General features: G+C 38.3%; 1 protein-coding gene across 20 annotated transcripts in view; it reads right to left on the bottom strand.

Annotated features, from left to right (window-relative positions):
• The window catches only part of Adgb (androglobin), a 144,406-nt gene that overhangs the window by 97,928 nt on the left and 19,891 nt on the right, over nt 1-26,587 (bottom strand). For 13 of the 20 annotated variants that reach the window (XM_076552765.1, XM_076552775.1, XM_076552767.1 and 10 more), the window contains exons 2-7: nt 26,382-26,544; nt 18,789-18,881; nt 16,023-16,094; nt 15,220-15,429; nt 5,910-6,049; nt 3,375-3,461 (exon numbers count right to left, since the gene is read on the bottom strand). In XM_076552765.1, coding sequence (XP_076408880.1) covers nt 3,375-3,461; nt 5,910-6,049; nt 15,220-15,429; nt 16,023-16,094; nt 18,789-18,881; nt 26,382-26,544 — 765 coding nt within the window. Of the gene's footprint in view, nt 1-3,374; nt 3,462-5,909; nt 6,050-15,219; nt 15,430-16,022; nt 16,095-18,788; nt 18,882-26,381; nt 26,545-26,587 lie in introns of those variants that run through there. The other 7 variants (XM_076552766.1, XM_076552769.1, XM_076552770.1 and 4 more) reach the window with 2 other exon arrangements.

Below are 26,587 nucleotides of genomic sequence, written 5' to 3'. Positions count from 1 at the left end.
ACTATATACACGTCTATATGCTATACACGCATATATACTGCATATGCATATATACTGTTCATCTGTATTTGCCATATGTTGTATATATGCTATCTATGTACAAACACCTTATGTGTTCAAAGGCATCCTCCAGAATTTTCCAATGATATCCTCACCCTCTGAAGATGTGGGAGAATTTTTAACTTGGTATCAAAGGTCTTTAACTATGAGGCTTCTCCCTAGTCCCTATGCCATTGGTCCTCTAGAATTTAGTAGCATATAATCCAGTTTTACACAACCACACATTTTTCTGGGATTATACACTGTCTATCTTAATTCCTTGTTAATCTGTCTGTTCTGAGTTGATTTTCTCACACTAATCTGCTACATTAATTTTAATAAATCTTTTGCAGTCAGTGTAAGCATCCATTTCAGGGATTGGGGCAAGTAAGCTACATGCTTTTGCTTTGATAGCCTGAAGAACTATTTACACATTTTTAGGAAGCCTTTGAAAATACTTTACAAATTTCTAACTCAGCTCATGAATACTGATCGAGGACACACCCTATGACAGTTATTCAGTGTCACTGTGCAGCACAGCAGGCAAAGAATGACTACTGAAGACAACTGTGGACTGAATGGGGGCCTCCAGACCATATCAGCATGACCTATGGAGCAAGCTGTATTAATCTGCCCTCTCAGGATATCTGTTTGCCTTTCCAAGATTGTCACCTGAAGCAGCTCAAGTCTTTTTCCTTTGTCTTGTCATTTTCCTAACAATACATGTTCTCTCCTGAAGATGCTGTACAAGCTTAGGCTCAGGGATATCAGTAAAGTACTTGGATGTCTCCCAGCATATGTGAAATATACCTATCAAAAAGCTATGCTTCCTGCAGAGGGCACAGGGCTGAGCTTGGAGCACAGGACTGACAGGGTCTGCTAAGGCATGAGGGTGAGTGCTGTAGAGGATGAAGTTTCTGTGACACACTGAAGGTATGGGCTCAGGCGTATGCAGCAGGTGTGAGGATGCTCCCACAGAGCAGTGCTGTACAGCTCTCATGCACTTCCAAGATCAGTATCTGAATGGCATTCTGAATTGTGACTGCAAGGACCAGAATTGAAAAAAGGCTTGTCTGTATGACATGGCAGACTTGCCTTTTGTGTACTTGTAGATGTAATACTAAACAGTCTTATTAAATAAACACAAAGCCAAATGCAGAGTTAAAAGCCCAGAGATCAGAGAGCAGTACCCAGGAGCTGAGACCACCTTCTTACCACCCACTGCTGCTGCCATCCTTCCCCTAAGAAAGAGAGCTACTTCCTGTGTGTCTGTATTTTTATTGACTTTCTGTTCTGCCTTCTCATTGGTTGTAAACCCAACCACATGACCTCCTCATCACTGCCTGTCTATACAGACCTCAAGATCTCTATAGTTGGTATTGAGATTAAAGGTGTCACCATGCTGGTGGTGTCCTTGAACATTGCCTGCCATGTGATCAGATTAAGGGCGTGTGTTACCGCTGCCAGACTTCTGCTAAATGGCTTGCTATTAGCTCTGACCCCCAGGCAACTTTATTTATTTATTTATTTATTTATTTATTTATTTATTTATTTATTTGTTTGTTTGTTTGTTTGTTTGTTTGTTTATTGAGACAGGGTTTCTCTCTGTAGCTTTGCACCTCTCCTGGATCTCGCTCTGTAGACCAGGCTGGCCTCGAACTCACAAAGACCCACCTGGCTCTGCCTCCTGAGTGCTGGGATTAAAGGTGTGCACCACCACTGCTGGGCAACTTTATTTATTAACATACAATAAAATCACATTTCAGCACAAATAAAATGTCACCATATGTACTGGGTGCATAAATCTTCCAGATAGATAAGCACAAACGGATTTTGCTTGATTGCTTGTTTTATGATTAGTCTGTCCTTGATTCAACAAAGAATCTAGTGGGTCATTCTGCTTTATAAGGAGGAATAATTTACCCTAAAATGCCGAGGGTTGTGGGAGTATACAGCAGGTGACAACTAGTGTTTGACAAGTCGACTCACCAGATGTGTAACTCCCTGATGGGGAGCCCTACCTGGTAAAGCCATGGGGTCACTGGCTATAAAAACCAGTTGTTCTCTGTAACATTCTCAGGTGCTACTGCTATGCGTCCTTAAAAAGAACAGCTGTGGGGTGCTTTCCACAGCCCTTTGGTAGTATGTTTTCCATCTTTGGGCACACTTATAGTTGTGGATGATCGGGTTATACTTTCTGTCTAAGCTGTATAATTCTGATGTACAGAAATATTACCAGAATATTCTTCTTTACTGACACAGGGAAGAAACAATATTCTCAGTCTTAAAGACAGCCTTTACACATTTTACAAAGACCTTAGAACAAATCCAAAACAGACTAAGCTGCCCCTACAGAGAATACACAAAGACTAAATCCCAGGTTGTTGTTTATTACTAAATCAAGGCCAGGCTGTTTACATCAAGACATAGTCCTTGCAGTAGCTCCCTTTCTGCACATACGCTGACCACTCAAGGTTCAGCCAGTTGTTTACTGTCAGGAAACCCTCACCCACTTAGAGTTACATGCATGGGTCGATGTGGTATCACTAGCCTAAGAGAAACTATGTGACTTATCCTGTGTTTTGAGAATGGGTAGAGCCCTGAAAATGTAACTTATAATTGTCCAGATTTTGGCTGTAGAACAGAGCAGGGGGATGTGGAGAGAGGGGCCAAAGAGGAACAGCAAAGGAGAGCAGGGCAGCAGAGGTGCAGTGAGAGAGAGAGCAGAGGAAGGATGCAGAGAGAGAGATGTGGAGGCAGTGAAAGGGTAGAGACGATGCTCAGCGGAGAATGAGAAGGATGAAGAGCTAATTAAGAAGCTGTGAAGAGAGATTTCTCAGAGAGATTTTTCAAGATGAAGTGAAGAGAAGGTTCCCATCAGAAAGTGTCTGTGTTTATTTTTTCTCCTCAGACAGAAAAGGTCTAACTCTCAGATCTTGTTGCTACCCTGGAGCAAAATGCGAGTTGGTCTCTTGGTCTATGATACTAAAACTCCCAGGGAATTCTAAATGATACTATAAAATACTATGCTCTCAAACATTTTGTAAAACATGACCATTCTTGACGTGTTCTTAAAGAATATCATAAAGAAATGTTGGAAAGAAAGAAAAAAATAATAATATAAACAACATAGTCTTTAAACCTAATGAAGAGGGGCTGATGAGATAGTTCAGTAGGCAAAGGTGCTTGCTGCTATGCCTGATGACCTGAATTTAATCCCTGGGACCCTCACTTTGTCTTCTGACAACCACATGTATACCTTGGCACACCCACCACTCCTTACCCCAATAAACAAACAAACAAACAAATATTTCTTTAAAAAAAAAAAAACGTACTGAAGAGGAATGACTTCAGGTAACCACCCAGTAAGTGCATGGATAATGGTGAATTCTCCCAGCTCTCGCCTCTGTGACATATGGATGCTGAAAAGAAATGCATGGTGCTGTAGTTAACAATGATTGGAAACACATAACAGTAAATAAAGACTAGGAAACACTCTACATAGCATCATAGTAATCAGTGTAGGGGGTCATACCGGCTGCACATCCCAGTGTGAAGGAATGTTATCTCACAAACCAGATGCTTTTAATTTGTTAAAAAGGCCTGAGTAAACCCAATACTAAGCTTTCAAATGTATTTTGAAAACATGAATATGTTATTTTTGTTGTTTTCTTTTGATAAGGGTATCACATATTAGGAACTATTCCTTTAAAAGTTCTAAAATTTCCATTTATTTCCTGAACATAAAACATATTCATATTATATAGTATAAACATTTAACTCATTTGTATATTCTATGTGTGACTTTGTTTTCTTCAAAGTGGAGTGGTTTTACCATTCTAATTGCAGAGATTATGTTGAAATGCCCATGATGACTCAAGAGAAGTATGAGGAATCCTTAGTGAAACTTTGACAGTGGAGGAGAAAACAGAAATATGTCATCCATCCTGTAAATGAGTAGATTTGGCAGTGTGACATAAAGTCAGAGGTTGCCTTTACCCAGACACGATGCTCTGCTTTGGTCCTTCTGCCTATGTGTGCTTTCCTTGGGTGGTTAATGTGTTTGCATGTACCTTAGTCAACGTAGAGAAATATCACGGCCACTTCCACCCCAGAGTGAAGGTACAATGTACCCTGTGCCAGGCATGGTGCTAATGATGCTGACTGACAAACACACATCCTTCTCTTTGGAAAGAATTCACAGCATGTCAGTAATGTAGCCCACTGTTCATGGTTTTGCACTGGCTTGTTTAATGGATTATGAATCCTGATGTCTCTGCATTTCTCAAAGACAACATAAATCTGGTGTGTGGTTCACTGTCTCCCCTAAACACCTCTGGTAATTTCATTTTATGAGTGACTTTGCAAGCCTTATGGAAACGATGCTCTTTTCTCTCCCTATTCTACCTGGGTATATAAATCATTACAATGCTTTAGGTATGTTTGTAGAAAACTAAACCTCACATGTAAAGTCAAATCTGAGATGAATTTATAGAAAAATATAAATGACATCATGTAAGGCAGTTTCTACTAGAGAGCTTTAAAAATGTACTGTACTTTAACTAGTCTTTTATTTCCAAGCTAGCTTTGTTTCTTTATTTTAAAAGAATAACACTATTAGTCGTGTTCTTAATGAATTCCATTCGACTATGGCTTTACAACAAATGAAATGTTGTTGCAGCTATCTGGGCCATCTATTCAATGCTTCGCCAGCCTTGCAGCTCCAATTCTTAGGAACACTAAGAGCATTATCCATATTTTCCCCCAAACACACAGACATAACTGCCACCAGTGGAAATACTTAGTAATATTTACCTGCCTAAAAGAAAAAATAATAATCTGGGCGAAGTTTTAGAAAAACCATTGAAATGTAGGACTGAAAGCGGAATGAAACGAACTATCAGTAGAAACTGAGGTTTAACAAGAAAAAATGAAGAGACTGATAACAGTGGTGGCTGTTTTGTTATGCAGCCTTGAGAGACAAAAGGAAGCAGAGTCAAAAGGGTATCTACAAAAGCAGCCCTGACATCTGAACCATATTGCTAATGCTTCTTAGAGAAGGGGAGGGGTTGAGCTTTGAGCACAGGGCTGACAGGGTCTGCTAAGCCTGAGCATGAGTTCTGTGGAGGATGGAGTTGCTATGGCACACTGCAGGGGGCTACTGGGATCAGGCTCCTGCAGTGTGAGTGAGGACACATCCACTGAGCTGTACAGTGGCCAAGCACATCCACTCCAGGGTCTGAGCCTTGTTTTCACGGTGAGTTATCCTGAAAGGACCAGAATGGAAGAAAGGCTTGTCTAGAAGACATGGCAGACTTGTACGTGGAGTGCAAAATCTTGTTGGTAGATAAATATAAACAGATTTTGCAAACATACTGAAACAAATGAGTAGATTTCAGGATGATGCTATCAGGTAGTCAATGGGAGCAAAGGCCTTAAGAGCTTAAGAGCTTAAGAGCAAAGGCCTTAAGGGCTCAGGATTTCTTAAGGTCTATATAGCATACCACATATACAGATTCTAAAGCATTAATTGGATCTTAGTATATATTATTCATCGTTTAGGTGATTTAATATATTCCCCTAAGAAACAATTTCTCTCATTAACATGAAACATTTCCCATGATATACTTTCCACTTCTAGTAAGAAATCATTGCGTAAAGAATGATTTTTGAGTGTTCTTTCTTTGCATAGTTTTGTCTTTTACCCAGTTAAGCCAATACTTCAAACCAGTGCACTGGGCACCTCAACTTTTATATTTGAAAGTTTACACTGTTGAGAAGAAAAAAGTCTTTAAATTGTTAAAGGCTTAGCATGGATGCAGGTGCCCTTTTGTTTTCACACAAATACATTATAATTTCTCATTACATACTCAACATTTGCCAGCTTAATGATAGCTTTAGACAGTAGCATTGGCCAGAGTTCAAACGTATAGGTTGTAGATGGAAGCAACAGATTGTTATCCTCATCAAAGGGAAAAAAGTCATCAATAGTTATCTTCCTCCAGCAACCCTAAAGATGAGAAGAAAGCCATGTGATATCATCAGTGGTGTACAATGCTCTCCCCCTTGAACATTACTACATATTTCTCTTTACTTTTGTTAACAAATAAACAAAAACCTGGTGTTAACATCTTATGTTAGAACGCTGAGATACAGGATTCAGAACTAATTTGGCTGACCATTTGAGCTTCTGAAATGTATTATAGCATATCTATAGTGATATCGATATTTTTCCTTCTTTTGGAGGTTTTATGTGCTGTGGCTATCTGTATGCTGTGAATGTGTTGCTCTGATTGGTTAATAAATAAAGTGCTGATTGGCCAGTAGCCAGGCAGGAAGTATAGGTGGGACAAAGAGAGAGGAGAATTCTGGGAACAGGAAGGCTGAGTCAGGAGACGCTGCCAGCTGCCGCCACCATGAGAAGCAAGATGTGAAGGCAGAACTGGGAAAAGGTACCAAGCCATGTGGCTAAACATAAATAAGAATTATGGGTTAATTTAAGTGTAAGAGCTAGTCAATATTTAGCTTTAGCTAATGGCCAAACAGTTTTAATTAATATAAGCCTCTGTATGTTTACTTGGGTCTGTGGGCCCCTAGAGGGACTGGAGATAACTCCAGCTACACTTATGAACATTTAATGAAGTAAAAATGTTTCAAATAGAAGAATGAAAACATGATTCAACCAAAAATAAGGCTGAGCATAATATACTTTGCACAGTTATCATATAAATTCTTTAAATATTACCTTAGTAATTACTACTTATTCAGACATGTGCTTACTAATCTTAGACTCCAGTTCAATATTTTGAGTACTCTCAGTTAATAATCTAATTTTCAACATGAAATAAATTAATATTTTCTTTAACCAAACTATTGTATGTTTAATTAAAAGCTCTTCATTTCAGAATTAAAAGCATGAAGCAAATGATCTTATGATTTTTTTGTTTTAGCTTATATGCCTAGATTCTTACAAAGTCACTCTTGTGTTAATAAATATTTTTAGTAGTAACATCAAGCATTGTGAGCCCCATAATATTCATGATGCATGGCTAGGGCTACTGCCATTAAATACTTATGGTCTAGTGGGTAAAGGCTTACATATAAACAATATAAAACATAGTATTTCAAAACATTCCAGGGCCAGAGGAAAAATGCAACTCATTTTGCTAGAGGCAAGTCATGAGAAAGTGACATTTGAAATATTTTCCTTGTATGGTGTTCATAACCCTGAATCCAATATTACCTTATTTAGTAGCTTGTACCTGTCCGTTTAACCTCAATTGACGAAGCAAGGCAGGATAGAGTTAAAGTTATAGGTTAAAGGCAGCCCCATTCTTGCAACTTTAAGTGAAATAACAGCAACAATAAACTCACGGAGAAATAAGGTAAATATAAGATGATAAGTGTTTCACTCACTTAAGTACCTTTAAAAAGGCAGGCTCACTGTGATGGTTAATTTTAACTGTCAAATTAACACAAGCTAGAGTTACCTGGAAAGAGGGTCTCAGTGAGGGATTGTGTAGATCAGACTAGCCGGTAAGGAACATTTGCTTAATTGGGTTGACTGAAGTGGAAATATCCAGTCTGAAAGTGGGCAGTACCATTCCCTGGTTTGGACCCCCGACTAGGAATAGAGAAAGCTAGCTGATCATGAAGCCTGTATGCATTTCTTCCTTTCAGCTCTTGGCTATGGATGTGATGTAACTAGCTGGTTGGGCTCCTGCCTCGGCTTCCCTGCAATGACAAACTATAATCCGTAATAACTGTAAAGGCAAACAAACCCTTTCTCCCTTATGTGGCTTTCTGCCAAAATAATTTATTATAAAAATAGGAATGAAAATTAGGACACTCATGGAGATAGAAAGTGGTCAACCAAGGGGCAAGTGAAGTCTTGATTTGGTGAGTACAAAGTCCCTGCTTCAGATGAAGGGGAAATTAAGGAAATAAGTAGTGACAGTTTTCACAAACTATAAAAATAACAAATGTAACATAATTTTACACTTAAATGGTTAAAATGGTTGTCAAATTGGCATATTTTGCCACAATAAAAAAATAGCAGTGATAGGTCCCCTCTCACATTTTGACTGCAAACTGTGTTTTGAAGTGGTCAACTGGATTCACATGAAAGAAGAATTTTAAACTATCCTCAATAATTATACTAAAGCAATTCAACAAATACCCTCTCTTGTCAGATGCTCAAAGATATTTTTCAACGAAGAATGCTTTGATTATTGAACTGTGCACATTACATTGTATGCAATTATATTTCAAAGTCTATTACATGAAAAGTCTATTATAACACAGGGGTGAACACAGTATTGTGTATATTTCTAAAGTATATTTTGACTAGACTTCTTGCTATCCTCTTCGAAATATTTTGATTCATTGGTATTATATTTTGGTTGACCCCTTCCTCAAATATTTCATGTAGTGGACAGCTGCTCTGTCTATGACCTTGTAGCATCACCCCTAGGTAACTGCTCTCTACCTGTCTATGACCTTGAAGTACATGTGCCAGGGGCATGGCCTCTTGGTACCCTTAAGATCTGAGATGCACATAAGCAGGCTCTCTTCGTTCCCTCATGGGACTTGGATGGTAGGACAGTCTCAGGCACAGAACAACATGGGACCTAGCCTCACCTTTTCCAGGACCCTGCAATAATTCTGTTTTGTACAGTGAGTTTTTCTCACCTAATGAATTCCTTTGTCCTTTAAACAGACACTATGGATTTCTCAGATTAATTTCATGTATTTGTGTATACATGGGTAATTTATATAGATAATTATTTTGTCTTCAAAAATCACGTTGAAAATTTAACAGACAATACATTGGTACTAGGAGGTAAGGAATAAGGATGGGTGGGGAATGATTTATGAAAATACTTATATCCTTATAAATGGATAAAGATTTGAGTTCTTGCCGGGCGGTGGTGGCGCACGCCTTTAATCCCAGCACTCGGGAGGCAGAGGCAGGCGGATCTCTGTGAGTTTGAGGCCAGCCTGGTCTCCAAAGCGAGTTCTAGGAAAGGCACAAAGCTACACAGAGAAACCCTGTCTCAAAAAACAAAACAAAACAAAACAAAACAAAAAGATTTGAGTTCTCTCTTGTCATATGAGGTTATACAATCAGCTGGTTACTTGGATTTCCTTCAATTTCTGTTGATGGGAAGTTACATAGTATACTGTATTTTATTATCAAAGTTTAAGTGAATATATGTATGTGTATATAAGATTTAAGAACTCATCATTGAACACTGAATGATTTTTTGATTTGGTATTTTACTATTTTATGTAAATCATATAATGGCTATTTGAAAATGTTTATTAGCACCATGTTATTTCTTTAAAAAAATCTCAAATTTTTTAGTTTTTAAAGATGCTTCTAAAGAAGTATCCTCTGTGATCATTAACCTTCATTGTCAACACATTTAGGCCTAGAATCACCTAGGAGATTAGTTAGACACACATATGAGGGTGTTAAAGAGGTTGTTTCCAAAGAAGATTAATGACAAGACCCACCCTCTATGTAGGCAGCACTAAATGGGAGGTCTGGGTGGCATCCAAGAGGGAGAAGGTAGAAGCCAACCAAAGGCAGCATTTCTTTCCCTGCTTACTGGCCCATCATGGCGTGATTTGCTTGGCTCCACCACACCCTCCCACCAGCGGGCTGAGCACTCTGAAACGGTGACCTAAAGTAAAGCTTTACTCTTGTAATCACTTCCGTCAGGTATTTCTCTTGGTGTGATGCAAAAAAAAAAAAAAAAAAAAGCAATATGGATTTATAAATATAAATTACCGGAATAAATAAAACTACAAATATGAATTATGAAAGTATTTTAGTATATTATCACATTCAAATTTTAATATTTTCCACAATTAACTTCTATGTGAATGACTATCCATTTATGCTGTCTTCCTTCTATTAGCATGATGAAAGCATAACACATTATTTAAATTAATAGTATGAATTACAACTCAAAAAAATCAAGAAATAAATAATCATTGGAAAGATATTTCAGCAAACAGTTGAGTGATCAAAACTGCATAGACTAGGCTCAATCAGACTTTACCCTGCACCTCCACGGCAGTAACAGAGTGACTTTTCTCCCATGCAGAGCCTGAGATGTCAATATAGACCAGTAGATACACTCACAGAATACAGAAAGTGAAATCATTAAATAAGAAACTTAAAGCAACAATCCTAATAATGTCCCACCAAATAATTGTGAAAACTCTTAAATGAAATTCTTAACAAAGATGTAGAAAGTATAAAATATTAAATTAAAATTAAAGACTCCTCCCTCAGTGAGAGCAATAGTCCATAGGTGGCATAGAGGTTGCTAAAGTGAACATTAAAGTTGCAGAAATGAACAGGGAAAAATAGACCAAGAATGACATAAGACTCAGACTTGAGAGATGACACAAAAATATTCAATATCCATGTTTTGAAGTCACAAAAAGAAAAGAGAGGAAAAAGAATGAGGACCTAAAAATACATTTGAAGAAATTATGGCTGAAACTTCCCAAATTTTTTCTAAAATATAAACCTGTGAATTAAAGAAGCCTACAGTAACCCAAACAGGATAAATACAAGTAAGTCTACAGCCAGTTCTATCAAGCTCAAACCTCTGAAAAGTGAAAAGAGAGGATACAATCTGGAAAGCCTAAAGCAAGAACAGACAGTTTGTCCAGGGGCTGAGCAGAGTGGAAGACACAGTAAGCACCATCTCTCACTCGCTGGAAGGAAAGAGCTGTCAACTTAAGCCCTGGTACCAAGGTCAACATCTTTAATGAATAAGAATGAAGTAAAAACATCCTCAGATATAAAGAAAACAAGGCAGTTTCTTACCAAGAGACTAACTCAGAAACACTGAAAGGAGAGGGTTCTCCAGGAAGGAAAATGGAGTGAAAGGAATGAGTACAATAACATGAAGAAAGCTAACGGAAAAGAACTAACACCTAGGCAAGATGAAGGAGTATTTTTCTCTGGATCTTTTAAAATTGTATTTATGATGGGGTCTGGAGAGAGAAAGTTAAATCCCTTGCTACTCAATTCTGTCCTTAGCACCTACACCAGGCAACTGACAACAGCCTATAAATCCAGCTCCAAAATGTCTTAACGCCCTCTTCTGGCCTCCTTTGGCACATGCATGCACATGCACATACACACAGAGAGACACAAACATAACTAAAAATAAAATAAATCTTTAAGAATTGTATGATGAAGTTCTTAAGATATTCAGAAAATATTTAAGAAAATGATGGCAGAAAGGGGAGATTTGTGAAGGTTCTAAAATGGTGGCAAGGTATTTAGGGGCCAATTCAAGTGATAAAATGTTGCTATTAAGGGCTATGTAAAGCTTTCTGTGTATATTTTAATTTCTGGAAAAATAAATATACAGAGTATATGCAAAAAATAAAGGTAGAAAAACTGAAACAGAATCCTAAAAAACAACCAAGATCAATATAGAAAGTCAGAATAGGTAAGCAAATTTCAAAATAAGAATGGTAAAAAAGAATAAAATTACAAATTAATTTGTAATTCTATCTAGTATAAATGACTTTTAAACCCAAAATGAGTAATTTGAATATACTTATAAAAATGAATATTTTCATATTCATAATGGAGTAATTTCACAGAGAAAAAACACCATCCCACTGGGCAAGATTTACACACAAAGCTTCTCATGTGCAGCCTTATTTGTATAGGTAAAATGCTGGACATAGCCTTAGCATTTATTAATGGAAATTTAACATAAATTTGCATGCATTTGTTTATATGTCCACAGACTAATGGACAGAATATACAAAAATATCAGCATAGAAAATGCCCCTGGTTAAATATGTGTGGCTTATAGAACAGTATGTTTATGTATGCTTATAAGAACACAGGATGGGATGGAGAGATGGCTCAGAGTTTAAGAGCACTGGCTGCTCTTCCAGAGGTCCTGAATTCATTTCCCAGGAACCACATGGCAGCTCACAACCATCTACAGTGAGATCTGGTGCCCTCTCTTGGTGTGCACACCTACATGTAGGCAGAACACTATATACATAATAAATAAATCTTTAAAAAAGAAAGAACATAGGAAAGTATAGTAGAAATAACTGAATCATTCATTGATTGTGATTGTCTAAATATGTTAATATTACAAAGAACTCTAATTTTATATATTGAATATTGTGATGATATTTTGGTTGGACTCTAACAAATAAAATTTTCCTGAAGATCAGACGACAGAGCCAGCCACTAGATTAGACATCGAAGCCAGGCAGTGGTGACACACATCTGTAATCCCAGCACTTGGGATCTCATGCCTTTGCTCCCAGTATTTGGGAAGCACACATGTCATAATCCCAGGTCTAGAAAGGTTGAGACAGGAAGTTATAAGGCTGGTTGGAGAAAGGCATATAAGGCAGGAGTGTAAGAATTATGTCCTTATTACGTCACCAGCCTGCAATGGAGTCCCAGCCTAAAAAGCGGGCATGCCCTCTGTGCTCCCTCTTTCCATATTCTCTCTCTCCCCGCATTCCCTCTGTCCTCTGCATGGTTCTCTCTCTGTGTGTTTCTCTCTCTGTGTGTTTCTCTCTCTGTGTGTTTCTCTCTCTGTGTGTTTCTCTCTGTCTCTCTCTCTCTCTCTCTCTCTCTCTCTCTCTCTCTCTCTCTCTCTCTCTCTCTCTCTCTCTCTCATGATTCTTCTGCCACCACAACATCCAGTGTTCTCTTCCGTCAGCATGGCCACTGCAGGCAGCTGCCAGCCATGAGCACTGCCGTGTAACCGACAAGGAGAAGACAAGAACTCAGTCCCTTTAGGCTGAGGACTCAGGGGCATTCAGTCTGAGGATTCATGGAGACAGGATCTTCCCCTTTCGCCTGAGGAAGTGGTGAGGTGAGGTTGGCTGTGGCTTGTTTACTCTGATCTTTCAGCATTTATCCCAATATCTGGCTCCAGGTTTTTATTATAAGACCAATTAGGATTTGTGCAACAGAATATGTTAGTAGTATTTGAATTTGCCCACTAAAAGCATATATAATAACAATAAAATTTAAATGTAGAATTTATTTGGGGGGATATAGTAACTGAGTAATAGAAAAAGCATTTGTCGGCCGGGCGGTGGTGGCGCACGCCTTTAATCCCAGCACTTGGGAGGCAGAGCCAGGTGGATCTCTCTGAGTTCGAGGCCAGCCTGGACTACCAAGTGAGTCCCAGGAAAGGCGCAAAGCTACACAGAGAAACCCTGTCTCGAAAAACCAAAAAAAAAAAAAAAAAAAAAAAAAAAAAAAAAAAAGAAAGAAAGAAAAAGCATTTGTCATTGTTTAATATCTTGAATGCACTGTTCATTAAGTTTAATTAATAAAAAATATCATTGAGAATTTATTTTAAAAGTAGGATTGTAGGTGTTGCTTGGTGGCTGACACAGCTATTCTAGCAGATGGGAGATGAGGACAGGACAGTCCAAGGCCATCCTACATTGTGAGTTCAAGGCCAGCCAGTGCAAATGAGACTGAGTCTCAAAAACAATACAGCAGAAAACAAAACAATATTGCAGCCTCAGCTCCCAGGTGGATTCTGCTGGTCAAAGAGAGGGGTGGAGCATGGGAAGCAGGGATTTGAAGTCCCTACATGTTTGTGCTAGAATTCGCTATACCTCACAGTCCAAGAAACTCTAAATTAGATAATGTAAATGAAAATTTAAAGCTCAGTGAGGAATAACAACAAAAACATTTTTCACACAAATACATTGGTAACAACTGGGGGAGGGGATTATTGGTCTCCATGTATGTGTTATCTGTTTATCAGAGGCAGATGAAAGCAGAGACAGAGGGAGGCTGCCCACAATGGGCTGTATTTCAAGTGGGGAACAATAGCTAAATTGCTTCTCTCACTCCTCTTGGGAGCCAAAGCAATATGGAAATTAGGAAGAACTTGGAAAGATGCCGTGTGTCCCTGCGTCCTGTCATTATGGCCAGATGGAAGAGGAAACCAGCCTCTCTCCTTTATGCGCTGTTCTCAGTGTGACCCAGTACGTCAAAGAACCTTGTGCAGCTAGCTAAGAATCCAGGCTGAATATGATGTGAATACTTTGCTGAGAAATAATATCCTGGTATGAAAATCACAAATTTTACTTACTTGATGTTCCAGTACTGGGGATTGGACCCAGAACGTTACAGTTAGGCATGTACTCCACCATTTAGCTGTATGCCTCGTTGGGTTTGTTTGTCTGTTTGATTGACTGATTGACTGATTGATGGTTTTAACTTTTTATTTGGGAAATTTGCCCATGCTAGCCCAGACAGGCCTTGAACTTCAGGACCTCCAGCTTTAGTCTCTTAAGTTTAGGGGACAACAGGCCTGTGTCACTAAAGAGGGTTTTTGTTTTTTTTTTAAATCAGAATTTTAAATATTAGAGGCTCCGAGAAAATGGGTTGCCTCCTAGAAGTCATGATGGAGAAGGCTCTGAGGGACCTGAGAAAAGAAGGAAAAGAATCTCTGTAAAAAGGCAGAGAAGGAAATCGCTCTCAGAGTGAAAAGAAAACAGTATGGCAGAGAAGAGGGAGCGAGGAGAGGAAGAGCAATGGAGGGAAAACCATGTCTGCCGCACATCACACTGAATCAGCAGAAGGGAGCCAAGTGTGTTTTTAGGATCATGCTTTCCAAATCTTTGCAAAGGATAGACAAGTACAGGAGGAATATAGCTATCCTGTCAGAAAGAATCTACTCAAATTCTTCACCAATGGTAATGCATGCACACACTGGTGTGGATGGACCCTCCCAGCTTGGGTTTGCTTAGAAAGAGGCAGAAGTTCTTCCCTCGCTGAGAGACAACAGACTTCTATCAACTGGAAGAAGTAGTCATTAATCTATAGCACGCTGGTAAAAATAACCCACGTGGAAATCCCTAAGTTGCAGTGCTTGCCCGCTGAGCAGCACCCCTGTAAGCTGTTCTTTGGCTGAAACTAATGAAGACTCACTGAAAATCAATGAACCCCACATTCAATCTGGCTGCCCAGCCACACTCCTACCAGTATCCCATAGAAGGCGAACCTTCATAAAGAAAATCTGAGATTGCCTACTTAAACTAAACACTGTTTTTTTTTTTAAAAAAAAAAAATTCTCATTTCTTATTTTAATAGGAAGGACAGATGAATTTAAAGGCACAGCAGCTTGAATAACTTACCATCCAGTAAAGCTTCACAACATACTTCCCATATACGTTAAACAAAGGCATGTGGCCCTTCACAGCCTTGCAGAGAGAATATATGTGTTCCCAGGGCTTCCAGAGCAGACTAGGAAGCTCTCCCGAATTTCCTTTATAGTAATTGTTCAGAATCCCTCCATTGAATATCTTCCACACAGCGTAGATTTCACTGATAATCCACCTCATAAGCTGAACACAAAACAACAAAAGTCACTAGTATTGATAGGTTATTTTTTTAAATGATGGGTACTGCAGTTTTAAGTGAAATACAATAAAAATGTTTCTAAGAGTAACAAATTTTACATATAGTATATTTATCATTTTGATTTCTGAGCTACAGAAAAAAAACTCATAGGCCTTGATTTTGTTTCCATGAGAAGGAATAACAATAGAAATTAAAAGGTCTAAAAAAGTTAACACTTTGACTTGACACTGACCTTGAGTTAGTAGAGTGTATATATGTAATATATACACAGACAGTATATACACTGTGTGTATATATATTGCTATATACTGTGTGTATATATGTTGATATATACTGTACATATATATTTATATACTGAATCACTAAAATTATATTTTATAAATACATAAATACAATTTTTAATTGACAGCTATACATCAAAGAAGTTGGAAAAATAAAAAATAAAAACCCCACTCAATTGTATCATGACTTAAAAGTGAACAAGAGTGAGTTGCTGACGGCTGTCCAGGAGCTGTTTCTGTAGACAGGCCTAGAAGACAATCCTCAAAGGGGCAGTGGGCCCTGTGGCCTAACTTACCTCACTGCAGAGTAAATGTTCATTTGGTGAAAACAAGTCAAACGTGATTTCGTTTTTCACAACTACAGGAGGCTGAAATTAAAAACGTAGACATAGGTTTCTTTTACCTTTCTTTAAAAAAACAAATCTCTAACTTATTAGAAGACAGTTTTGTGGGAAAAACATTTCTCTCCAGGGAAGAGCACATTAACTGGTTATCTAATACCAAAAGTCCTGAGTGATATAATCTACTCCAGAATGTTTCAGATCACCACACTTTATTAAGCCAATAACAAATATATTGAGTCCTCTAGCAGACTGATGCAGAGCAGCCTAGTGCCTGGGAAAACTCTTGGCAACCAGGGAAAGCAGAATAAAGTCTTTAAGGTCAAAGGCTGAGATTACATCGCACCAGGTGCAGGATTTTTACAAGTAAGCTTTGATATTATAAAAAAACATCACACAAGGCCATTCCTCCAGAGGAATCTAACTATTTGTACACATCAGGACCCCTTCTCAGCAGGGAAGAGGGCCCCTTTTTGGTGTTGTGAAAAAAATCCTGCTACCAAGAGTAGGGAATAGCCATTCGTTTACAGGCAAATGTGGCTCCCAAGGGGAGGAGGTGGGGTCAGAGCAATCTGCCCTTTCTTAAAGGATTTCACTGAAAAGCATACATAGGAGCAGCATTACAGACTCAGCAGGTTATATTTAGGAATATAAATATGTATATATACATAAATATAAATATATATATGTATATACACATACATATATGCATGTAGCAGCAACTAATAAAAAGTAGGGTGTGTGGACATGTTTGGGAGAGGAAAGGAAAGGGTGCAATGTTGCAATTTTCAAAAGAAAAGAAAAAATGAGATTAGCTTCATGAAACAGTTGGAGAGAAGGAAGGTGTTATAGTCCACCTCTCATACAAGAAGGTCCTTATTGTATGGGATTTTTTTTTCTGTTTGCTTTAACCTTAGAGTATACTTAATGATTTTTATTGTGAGTCTATACATCAAATCCTGAAACCCCTATTTTAGGGGTTTCCTCCGATAGACCTTCACTTCTGGAAACTCTGGGCCCCATTCTAGGATGATCCATCAAGAGAAACCTCTGTGGAGGACCAGAGGTGGTGTGCAGGCTGATGGCCAGTTATGATGCATAGAGATGGAGAGGTTTCAGGGAAGACTAGATTTATTTTTAGTACAAATGTAACTCTTAGACCCACTGTCTACTAAAAAGTAGAGGAAATTATTCTTAAAACATCTATTTATTCAATTTATAAGGCCATTTTTTTGCACAGAATATCAATAATGAATTTACAGTAAGCAGAACAAGATTTATTAAAGACCTATCAAAGTCAATTGCATTATGTGAGCAGCAGAGAATTTATATTCATGTCAATGTTGCTTGATATTAAAATTGATTTAGAAGCATGTTTTGTGCATAATGGACTTATTTGAAATGTCTTAGAAGCATTCAAAAGACGGTGTTGTTTTAGTAAATTGCTTTGGATGTAGATACAGCTACCTTTCAATTACTAAGAGGACTGAACTACATTTCCCTACATTAGTACCGACACTGATGAAGGCTAACACTCTGAAAGATAGAAATTACTTTGTGTGGAAACAGAGACTCAATAGACTACAAATGCACACAAGAATTGGCTCCATTACAAACTATTTGACTGGTACTAATTAATTTACCCTACTGGTGTTCAATGCATTCAATGAAAACAATAAGACATTCAGCAAGGGGAAAAGCATTAGTGATAATTAAAACCCTGCAGACAAGAAATACACTCAAATTAATGTGGCTATTAAGGTGTTAGACTAACGTTCGAAAGTATGTGAGAGCTGTTTGATATGAAGGTGTCTCCACAAAGGTATGATTCAACTGACTGAGCATGGAGTCTAGAAATGGAGACAGGCTTCGGAAAATGCTTGGAGGATCCCTGGAAGAAGGGAACCCAAGTGCAAATCTCTTGGACTGGAAAATTAATTCTAATAAACAATGGAGGGAAGAGACTTTCACACCCTATGATTTCACACTGAGACACAGAGTGGGGCAAATCCACTAGTCACAAATAACAAATAACTTTGTGCAACATTTTTGGCTATAATTTGACATTTTGGATAGAAGTAGAAAAATCAAGCCTCTAGATCAAACCACAGTAATATCTTTGAAATCTACCCAAGAAATGTTATTTGTGTGTATGTGTGTGTGTGTATGTGTGTGTGTGTGTGTGTGTGTGTGTGTGTGTGTGTGTGTGTGTGTATGGGTGTGTGTGCATGCACATATGCACATGTGCATGTCTATATATGTGTACTGTGATGCCTAGGTGGAATGTGTAGAGAGCAGAGAGCAACCTTGGATGTCTTCTTCAGTCATTGTCCACTCTGGTTTTGGAGTCAGGGTTTTACTTTTACCTGGAATGCATAATTCAGCTAGGCTGGTTGGCTAGTGAGCCCCAGAGGTTAGCCTGTGTATCCATCCCTAGTGCTGTGGTCACAAGCCACATGCTGCCACATGAACCCATGCCCTCATGCTTGTGCAGAAAGCACCTAACTAACGGAGCCATCTCCATAGTCCCACCCACAAATGAATTATTAAAATATACAGACAAATATTAATTTCTGAGTTAGAAGCTAAAAAGCAATAACTTTTGCAGTAAATCACAGGAAAAACACTGCAAATTACTTGAAGAATGCAAACTTTGGCCACTAAGATATTTCATCCTTCTAGGTAATAAGTGTTTCATTCAATAGTGAAAACAATTCTTACTCTGCTAAATATAAAATCTTGTGGACGTTTCCAGGTAAAGACTTTCAATGATGGTGGTAATTCAATCTTTCCTTCAGGGTCTTCAAAAAAGTGCTAGATGAAAGAAAGAAAATAAATTGAACTTTTTTATGTGGCTTTATTATAATAAAAATTTAATCTTAATAAAAGCCAACTAATGCAAATGTCAGATCAATATAGAAGCATTTGTAGAGCAATGTGTGTATGTTTGTCTTCAGAAAGGCCTTGTGAGATATTTGAAGAATGAAATTCAAAATGGCCTGGGAAGAACTAGGCTAACTGCAGATGTTTATCCCCCAGTCCTCCAAATCCAACCCACAAATCTCATGCCCAGTTGTTCAGCAGACCACCTGTTGTGGCCTCTGCTCACTCTCTGTCTCTATTCCCAGGGCACTAAGCACTTCCTGGTGGAATACCCTGCTCTCTCCCTCCTGTGGATCCCTCAGTCCCTCCTCCTAGGCCATCCCCACTCCTAAATGTCACTCCTGATACTTAGAAACACATTTTACCCCCAGTGGTCAACCTATCAGAATCCCAGAAGAATTTCCTACCAGGCAATACCCACCTATGACATTCTTCTAAGAACCAGGGGAAACAGAAACCAAGGAACAAAACATTACTCAATGTAGAGAAAACCAGATATCTGCACCTAGAATTACAGTCTTCCAGGACATACATGCTTAGACACCATCATAAAAACACAATCAATAACAGCCAGAACAATATGTCTCTACTAGAGCCCAGTCGCCCTATAGTAGGCCCTGAGTATTCCAACATAGCTGAAGCACAAAACAAAGACCTTAAAATAGCCTTTATGAAGATGATGGAGGTCCTTAAAGAGGAAATGAATAAATCCCTCAAATAAATCTATGGACACACAAACGGTAGACAGAAATGAACAAAACAGGTCAAGTCCTAAAAGGGAAACAGAATCAATAAAGAAAACCCAAACTAGAGAAATCTGAAAATAAAAGAATTCAGGACTCAAACAGGAACCTCAGAGGCAAGCCTCGCCAACAGAATACAAGAGATAGAAGAGAGAATTTCAGTCACCAAAGACACTATAGAAGAAATGGATACTATGGTCAAAGGAAATGTTAAATCTAAAACAAACAAGCCAACAAACAAACAAAAAAGCTGCAGCACAACATCCAGGAAATCTGGGACACTGCAAAAAGAACAAATAATATGAATACAGGAAGGAGGGGAAACCCAAATCAAGGGTACAAAAAATACTTTCAACGAAATCATAGAAGATAATCCCCTTAAACCTGAAACAGAGATGCCTAAAAGATACAAGAAGCCTACAGAACACCAAATAGACAGGACTGGAAAAGAAAGTTCCCTTGGCACAAATAGTCAAAATACTACATGTACAGAACATAAGAGTTTCAAGGGAAAAAGAGCAAGTAACATATAAAAGGAGACCTATTAGAATTACAACTGACTTCTCAACAGATTTTAAAAGCCAGAAGGGCCTGGACAGATGTTACTCTAAGCGATCACAGATGCCAGCCCAGACTACTATACTCAGCAAAACTTACAGTCCCAGTAATGAGAAAAACAAGACATTCCATGATAAAACCTAGTTTAAGTAAATTATATATATATATATATATATATATATATATATATATATATATATATATATAATGTATATCTACAAACCCAGTCCTACAAAAGGTCAAAAGGTGCTAGAAGGAAAACTCCAACCTAAAGAGGTCAGCCACTTCAAGGAAAACAAAAGGAATGAATAATCCGAGACCAGCAAATCAACACACACACACACACACACACACACACACACACACACCACAACAGCAAAACAACAAGAATTACAAAACTCTACTTGTTCATCTCTCTCAACATCAGTGATCTCAATTCCCCAATAAAAAGACACAGACTAACAAAATGCATGTGAAAATAGGATCTATCCTTCTGCTGCATCCAAGAAACACACCTCAACATCAAGGATAGACATTACCTCAGGGTAAAGGATGGAAAAAACACATTCCAAGCAAATGGACCTAAGAAGAAAGCTAGTGTAGGCATTTTAATATCTGACAAATTAGATTTCAAACCAAAACTAATCAGAAGAAATGGGGAAGGACGTATTCATCAAAGAAAATAAGACCAAAAGGACATTGGAATTCTTAACATTTATACACCAAACACAAGGACATCCAAGTTCATAAAAGAAATTACTACAGCTTAAATCACATATTGACCCTCACACACTTAAAGTTGGAGACTTCAGTACACAAGTCTCACCAATAGACAGGTCATCCAGACAAAAACTAAACAGAGAAACCCTGAAGGTAAGTGACAATATAAACTGAATAGATCTAACCGATAGTTATAGAACTTTTTACCCAAACACAAAAGAATATACCTTTTCATCACCTCATGGAACTTTCTCCAAACTTGCTACACACTTGGACACAAAGAAAGTCTCAACAGATACAAGAAAATTGAAATAACACCTGCACCCTTTCTGACTACCACAGATTAAAGCTGCTCATCAGAAACAGAAACAAACAAAAAGCTTACAAGCTCACAGAAGCTCAGCAACTCACTACTGAATGATAACTGGATCAAGACAGAAATCAGGAAAGAAATTAAAGACTTTCTAGAATTGAATGGAAATCAATACACAACATACCCAAATTTAAGAGACATAATGAAAGTGGTTCAAAGAGTCAAGTTCATAGCACTAAATGCATATATAAAAAATTTAAAGAGATCTCTATACTAGTAACTTAACAGCACACCTGAAGGTTCTAGAACAAAAAGAAGAAAGCATACCCAAAAGGAGTTGACAGGAAGAAATAAACTCAGGGGTGAAATCAATAAAATAGAAACAACAACATCAACAATAAAACCAATACAAAGAATCAATGAAACAAGGAGTTCGTTCTTTGAGAAAAACCACTAAGATTGACAAACCCTTATCCAAATTAACTAAAAGACAAAGAGAGAATATCCAAATTAACAAAATTAGGAATAAACAGGGGACATAATAATTAGACACTGAAGAAATCCAGAGAGTCATCAGGACTTACTTTTAAAACATATACTCCACCAAATTGGAAAAATCTAACAGACGTGTATAATTTTCTCAATACATGCCACTTACTGAAGTTAACCCAAGATTGGATGAGCAATTTAGACAGACTTATAACTACTAGTGAAACAGAAGAAGACATTAAATGTCTCCCAACCAAAAAAAAAGTCCAGGGCCAGATTGTTTTAGTGCAGAGTTCTACCAGACTTTCAAAGAAGAATGCCAATACTCCTCAAATTATTCCACAAAATAGAAACAGAGGAAACATTACCCAATTCATTTGATGAAGGCACAGTCACACTGATACCAAAAACCACACAAACATCCAACAAAGAAAAAGAATTATAGACCAATTTCTCTTATGAACATAGATGCAAAAATTATCAATAAAGTACTTGCAAAATGAATAAAAGAATACATAAAAAAGATAATTCAACATGATCTAGTAGGCTTCATTCCAGACAGGCAGGGATGGTTCAACATATATAAGTCAGTAAATGTGATCCACCATGTAAACAAACTAAAAGATAAACGCCACATGATCATATCATTAGATGAAGAAAAGGCCTATGACAAAATTCAACATCCCTTCATGATAAAAGTCCTGGAGAGTTTAGGGACACAAGATACATACCTCAACATCATAAAGGCAGATTACAACAAGCACATAGCCAATATCAACTTAAATGGAGAGAAACTCAATGAAATTCTACTAAAGCCAGGAACAAGACACTCACCATACCTATTCAATATAGTACTTGAAGTCTTGGCTAGGGCAAGAAGACAGCTGAAGAAGATTGAGGGGATATGATAGTATATAGAGTGTCCCTAAAAATTCCACTGGGAAACTCCTACAGCTGATAAACATTTTCAGCAAACTAGCTAGATACAAAAATCAGTAGTTCTCCTATATAGAAATGACAGACTGAGAAAGAAACCAGGGCAACAACGCCTTTCACAATGGCCTCAAATAATATGAAAAATCTTGAGGTAACTCTAACCAAGCAAGTGAAAGATAAAAACTTCAAGACAATGAAGAAAGAAACTGAATAAGGATATCAGAAGATGCAAGGATCTCCATGCTCATGTATCTGTAGAATTGGTACAGTAAGAATGGCTACCCTACCAAAAGCAATCTACAGGTTCAATGCAATCCTCATCAAAATTACAACATAATTCTTCATATATCTTGAAAGGACAATTTTCAGACTAATATGGAAACACACACACACACAAAAAAAAAAAAAAAACACAACAAAAACAGGATAGCTGAAACAATCCTGAATAATAAAAGAGCTATTAGACATATCAGCATCTCTGATTTCAAGTTGTACTACAGAGCTATATTAATGAAAACAGCATGATATTGGCACAAAAACCCACACGTTGATCAATGGAATAGAAATGAATACCCAGATATAAATCCACACACCTATAGACAACCGATTTTTGATAAAGTGGCCAGAAACACACACTGGGGAAAAGACAGCATCTTCAACAAATGGTGTTGGTCAAACTGGAAGGCTGATAGCAGAAAAAGTTGGAAAATAACCTTACGCTTGTTGTCACAGGAAAAGACTTTCTGAATAGAATACTGTGAACACAGGCACTAGATCAACAATTAATAAATGAGACCTCATGAAGCTGAGAAGTTTCTACATGGCAAAGGACACCATCATTCAGACAAAGTGGAAGCCTACATAATGGGAAAAGGTTTTTACCATCTATGCAACTAATAGTGGGCTAATATCTAAAATATATAAATAACAAAAAACCAGATATCAAACAAATAACTCCACTAAAAAATAGAGTACAGATCTGAACAGGAAATTCTCAAAAGAGAAACTGAAATGGCCAAGAAACTCATAAAGAAATGTTCAACATCCTTAGCCATCAAAGAAATACAAATCAAAGCTACTTTGAGATCCTATCTTACACCCTCAAAATGGCCAAACATGCCAGGATCTTTGGTACAGGAAAGTACTCTCCACACAAACCAACTTAATCACAAACCTTTTGATCTTCCATGGTGTCCTGCCTGCAAGATATGCTAGGGGAATAGTGGCACAAAGTTTGTGGGAGCAATTAACCAATACCTGATATGTATTAAAGACCACTCCACAAGATGGAACCCATACCCACACTGCTTAGGTGATAAGAACCTGAGACTAGAAAGCCCAGGAACCTAGTGTAAAACTAAATACTACTATTCAAAAAAAAAAAGCAATGAAATGACTCCTAATAACATTTTTCTATACTTATGGATCAATGCCTATCTCAACCATCATCAGAGAAACTTCCTCCTGCTGCAGATGGGCACAAAGACAGAGATCCACAGCCAGACAGTATGCAGAGAGTGAGAGACCTGGAACACTGAACTCTAAGCACGATGTCTCCATCAATTCCCTCCCCTCAGAGCTCAGGGAACCTTGAGGAAGAAAAGGCAGTAAGAGTGTAAGAGCCAGAGGGGATGGAGGACACCAAGAAAACAAGGCCTTCTAAATCAACACCACCAAGGACCATATGAACTCACATCGAGCCCGAGGCAGCATGCACAGGGCCCGTGTGGGTATGTACCACATGGTGCCCTAGAGCTAAAAGAAGTGGGCACGTGCCCCAATCTTAACGCAGAAACCATCTCCAGTTGATAACCACTTGCAAATGAAAATCTAGATTCTTCCAAGGGAATCTTACTGGGGAAACAAACTACTCTTAAGAATGGGCTGCATGCTTAGTAGTAGCCAACAGAAAACAAACCCAAAGGCATCTTAGGAGGAGTTTCCTTGACTTACAATGCCCTGTGGGGGCTTTTCCTCTTTTTACATTTTTGTTTGTTTGTTTGTTTTTCTTTGGGTAGCCATGGCTATCCTGGAACTCACTCTGTAGACCAGGCTGGCCTCAAACTCACAGAGATCCACCTGCCTTCCTAGTACTAGGATTAAAGGTATGTGCTACCACTGCCCAGCTTTATCTTATTCCTGGGAGGGGAATGAGTGGCTATTGATTTCTTGTGCCTTTTATTGGGCTCTTTTCCTTCTGCTTGTTATGTCCAAATCTGATGTATTCATTTTTGTTGTATCTTATTATGTTATATTTTAATATTATTTCATAGAAGCATGCTTGTTTTCTAATGAGAGCCAGAACCTGAGTGGATCCAGACAGGAAATGGAGAGGAAATGGGATGAGTGGGTTGAGAGGAAACTATAATCAGGACATATGGTGTGAAAAAAAAATTCTATTTTTCAATAAAAGAAAAAAGTCTAAAAGAATCTTTAAAGAATGGGTTATGTCCTTGACAGAACCTTGCTTGTTGAGTGAATTTTATTGTGGACTATTCGTGATTCACTTAAAAATATCCATAATCACATTTTGTTTTTTGAAATACATCCAATATGACCAGAATGGTTAGATTGGCCTATCATGTTTTTATTTGCATAGAGCATTCTGAAATGGTAAATATTAAATTTTAAATTCTCTCAACACAATGCAGAATCTCAGTGACTGGTTCACAAAAGGTATTTAGTAAAGGTAATTAATTACTGACTTTATTAGTACCTTAATGTCCAGATTAGCAATGTGTTAGGCAATGCACTCTTGGCACCATACCTAAAATGACTGTACCTTTTGATTCAAAGGGCTTGTGAACCATCTGAGTTCAAATAAAAACAAAATATTAAGATGATTAGCAGCAATTTAAAACATGTGGGGATCTGGTGCTTGCTTGTGTGTAGATGTGTGTCTCTGTTAGTGTGTGCATCTTTCAAACTTTATAGCAGTAGGCCAGATTGGGCAAAGTCACCGTGAAGCAATGGCGCTGTGAAGCAACCTCATGAGTCAATCCTAAGTGTGGAGAAACTTCAGGGAGGGAAGGGCAAATGCTTGAAAACTCTGGCAGCAGACACTAAAGAAAACGCCTTTGTCCTGTGATGAAAAAAAATACAGATTAGATTTTAGGGTGTATCTGTGTTATTCAGACAAAAACAAGTCTGTGTGGAAGATGGAAGGAAAACAGAGAGACTGAACGGTAACCAAGTGTCTATTTCATTTTGTAGCATCTCATGGTTAGTCAAAGGCTGAACATCAGATGCCAAAACAGATACCATGGGACTTTTGCTAAGGAGTCAAACCCTGGGTCCCTTACTGTCCAAAACCAGTTGCCAAACCTGCTCACTGATCTCTCATTTTTCCTTGTATTTCATGAGGACTCCATTGTATTCCCCCCCACACCCCTACCACCCCCGCCGCCATTTTCCCAGGATAAAGGCTTAGGAAAACAAGGTGGGAGAAGGTATCAGGGGAAAAGAAAAGCTTTCCTTTTGGAACAGAGATTAGAGAGGAGGAGGAGTGCAAACTCATGCTGACAGGTGAACCCCACTATTAATGAGCCAGGGTGCAGCTCTGGACAGAACTTGTCCAGCGTGCGCGAGACCCTGGCCTCCCTCTCCAGGACTTCAAAACCCAACCTGAAAAGGCGCTGCTGCCCACCTGCAGCCTCGGCCCCGCCTACTTACAAAGAGGGGGCTCTTGGCGGTCTTGTCCTTCTCTTTTCCTCCTTTGCCTGTATCCCACTTCTCGGCATTTATGTCCGCCTCACTCCACTCTGGCCAGATCGGGAACTTTCCCTTCTTCTGTTCAACAGAACCAGGAGGCACATTGCTGCCAAAAGGGTAAAGACTTGAGAAAGGGAGAGTGGAAGAGTCTTAGTTAAAATCTCTGA

This window comes from Peromyscus maniculatus, chromosome 16 (genome assembly GCF_049852395.1).
Source record: "Peromyscus maniculatus bairdii isolate BWxNUB_F1_BW_parent chromosome 16, HU_Pman_BW_mat_3.1, whole genome shotgun sequence".
Taxonomy (NCBI): domain Eukaryota; kingdom Metazoa; phylum Chordata; class Mammalia; order Rodentia; family Cricetidae; genus Peromyscus; species Peromyscus maniculatus.
Note: the sequence above shows the minus strand (reverse complement) of the source record. Positions and strands in the feature narration are given on the sequence as shown.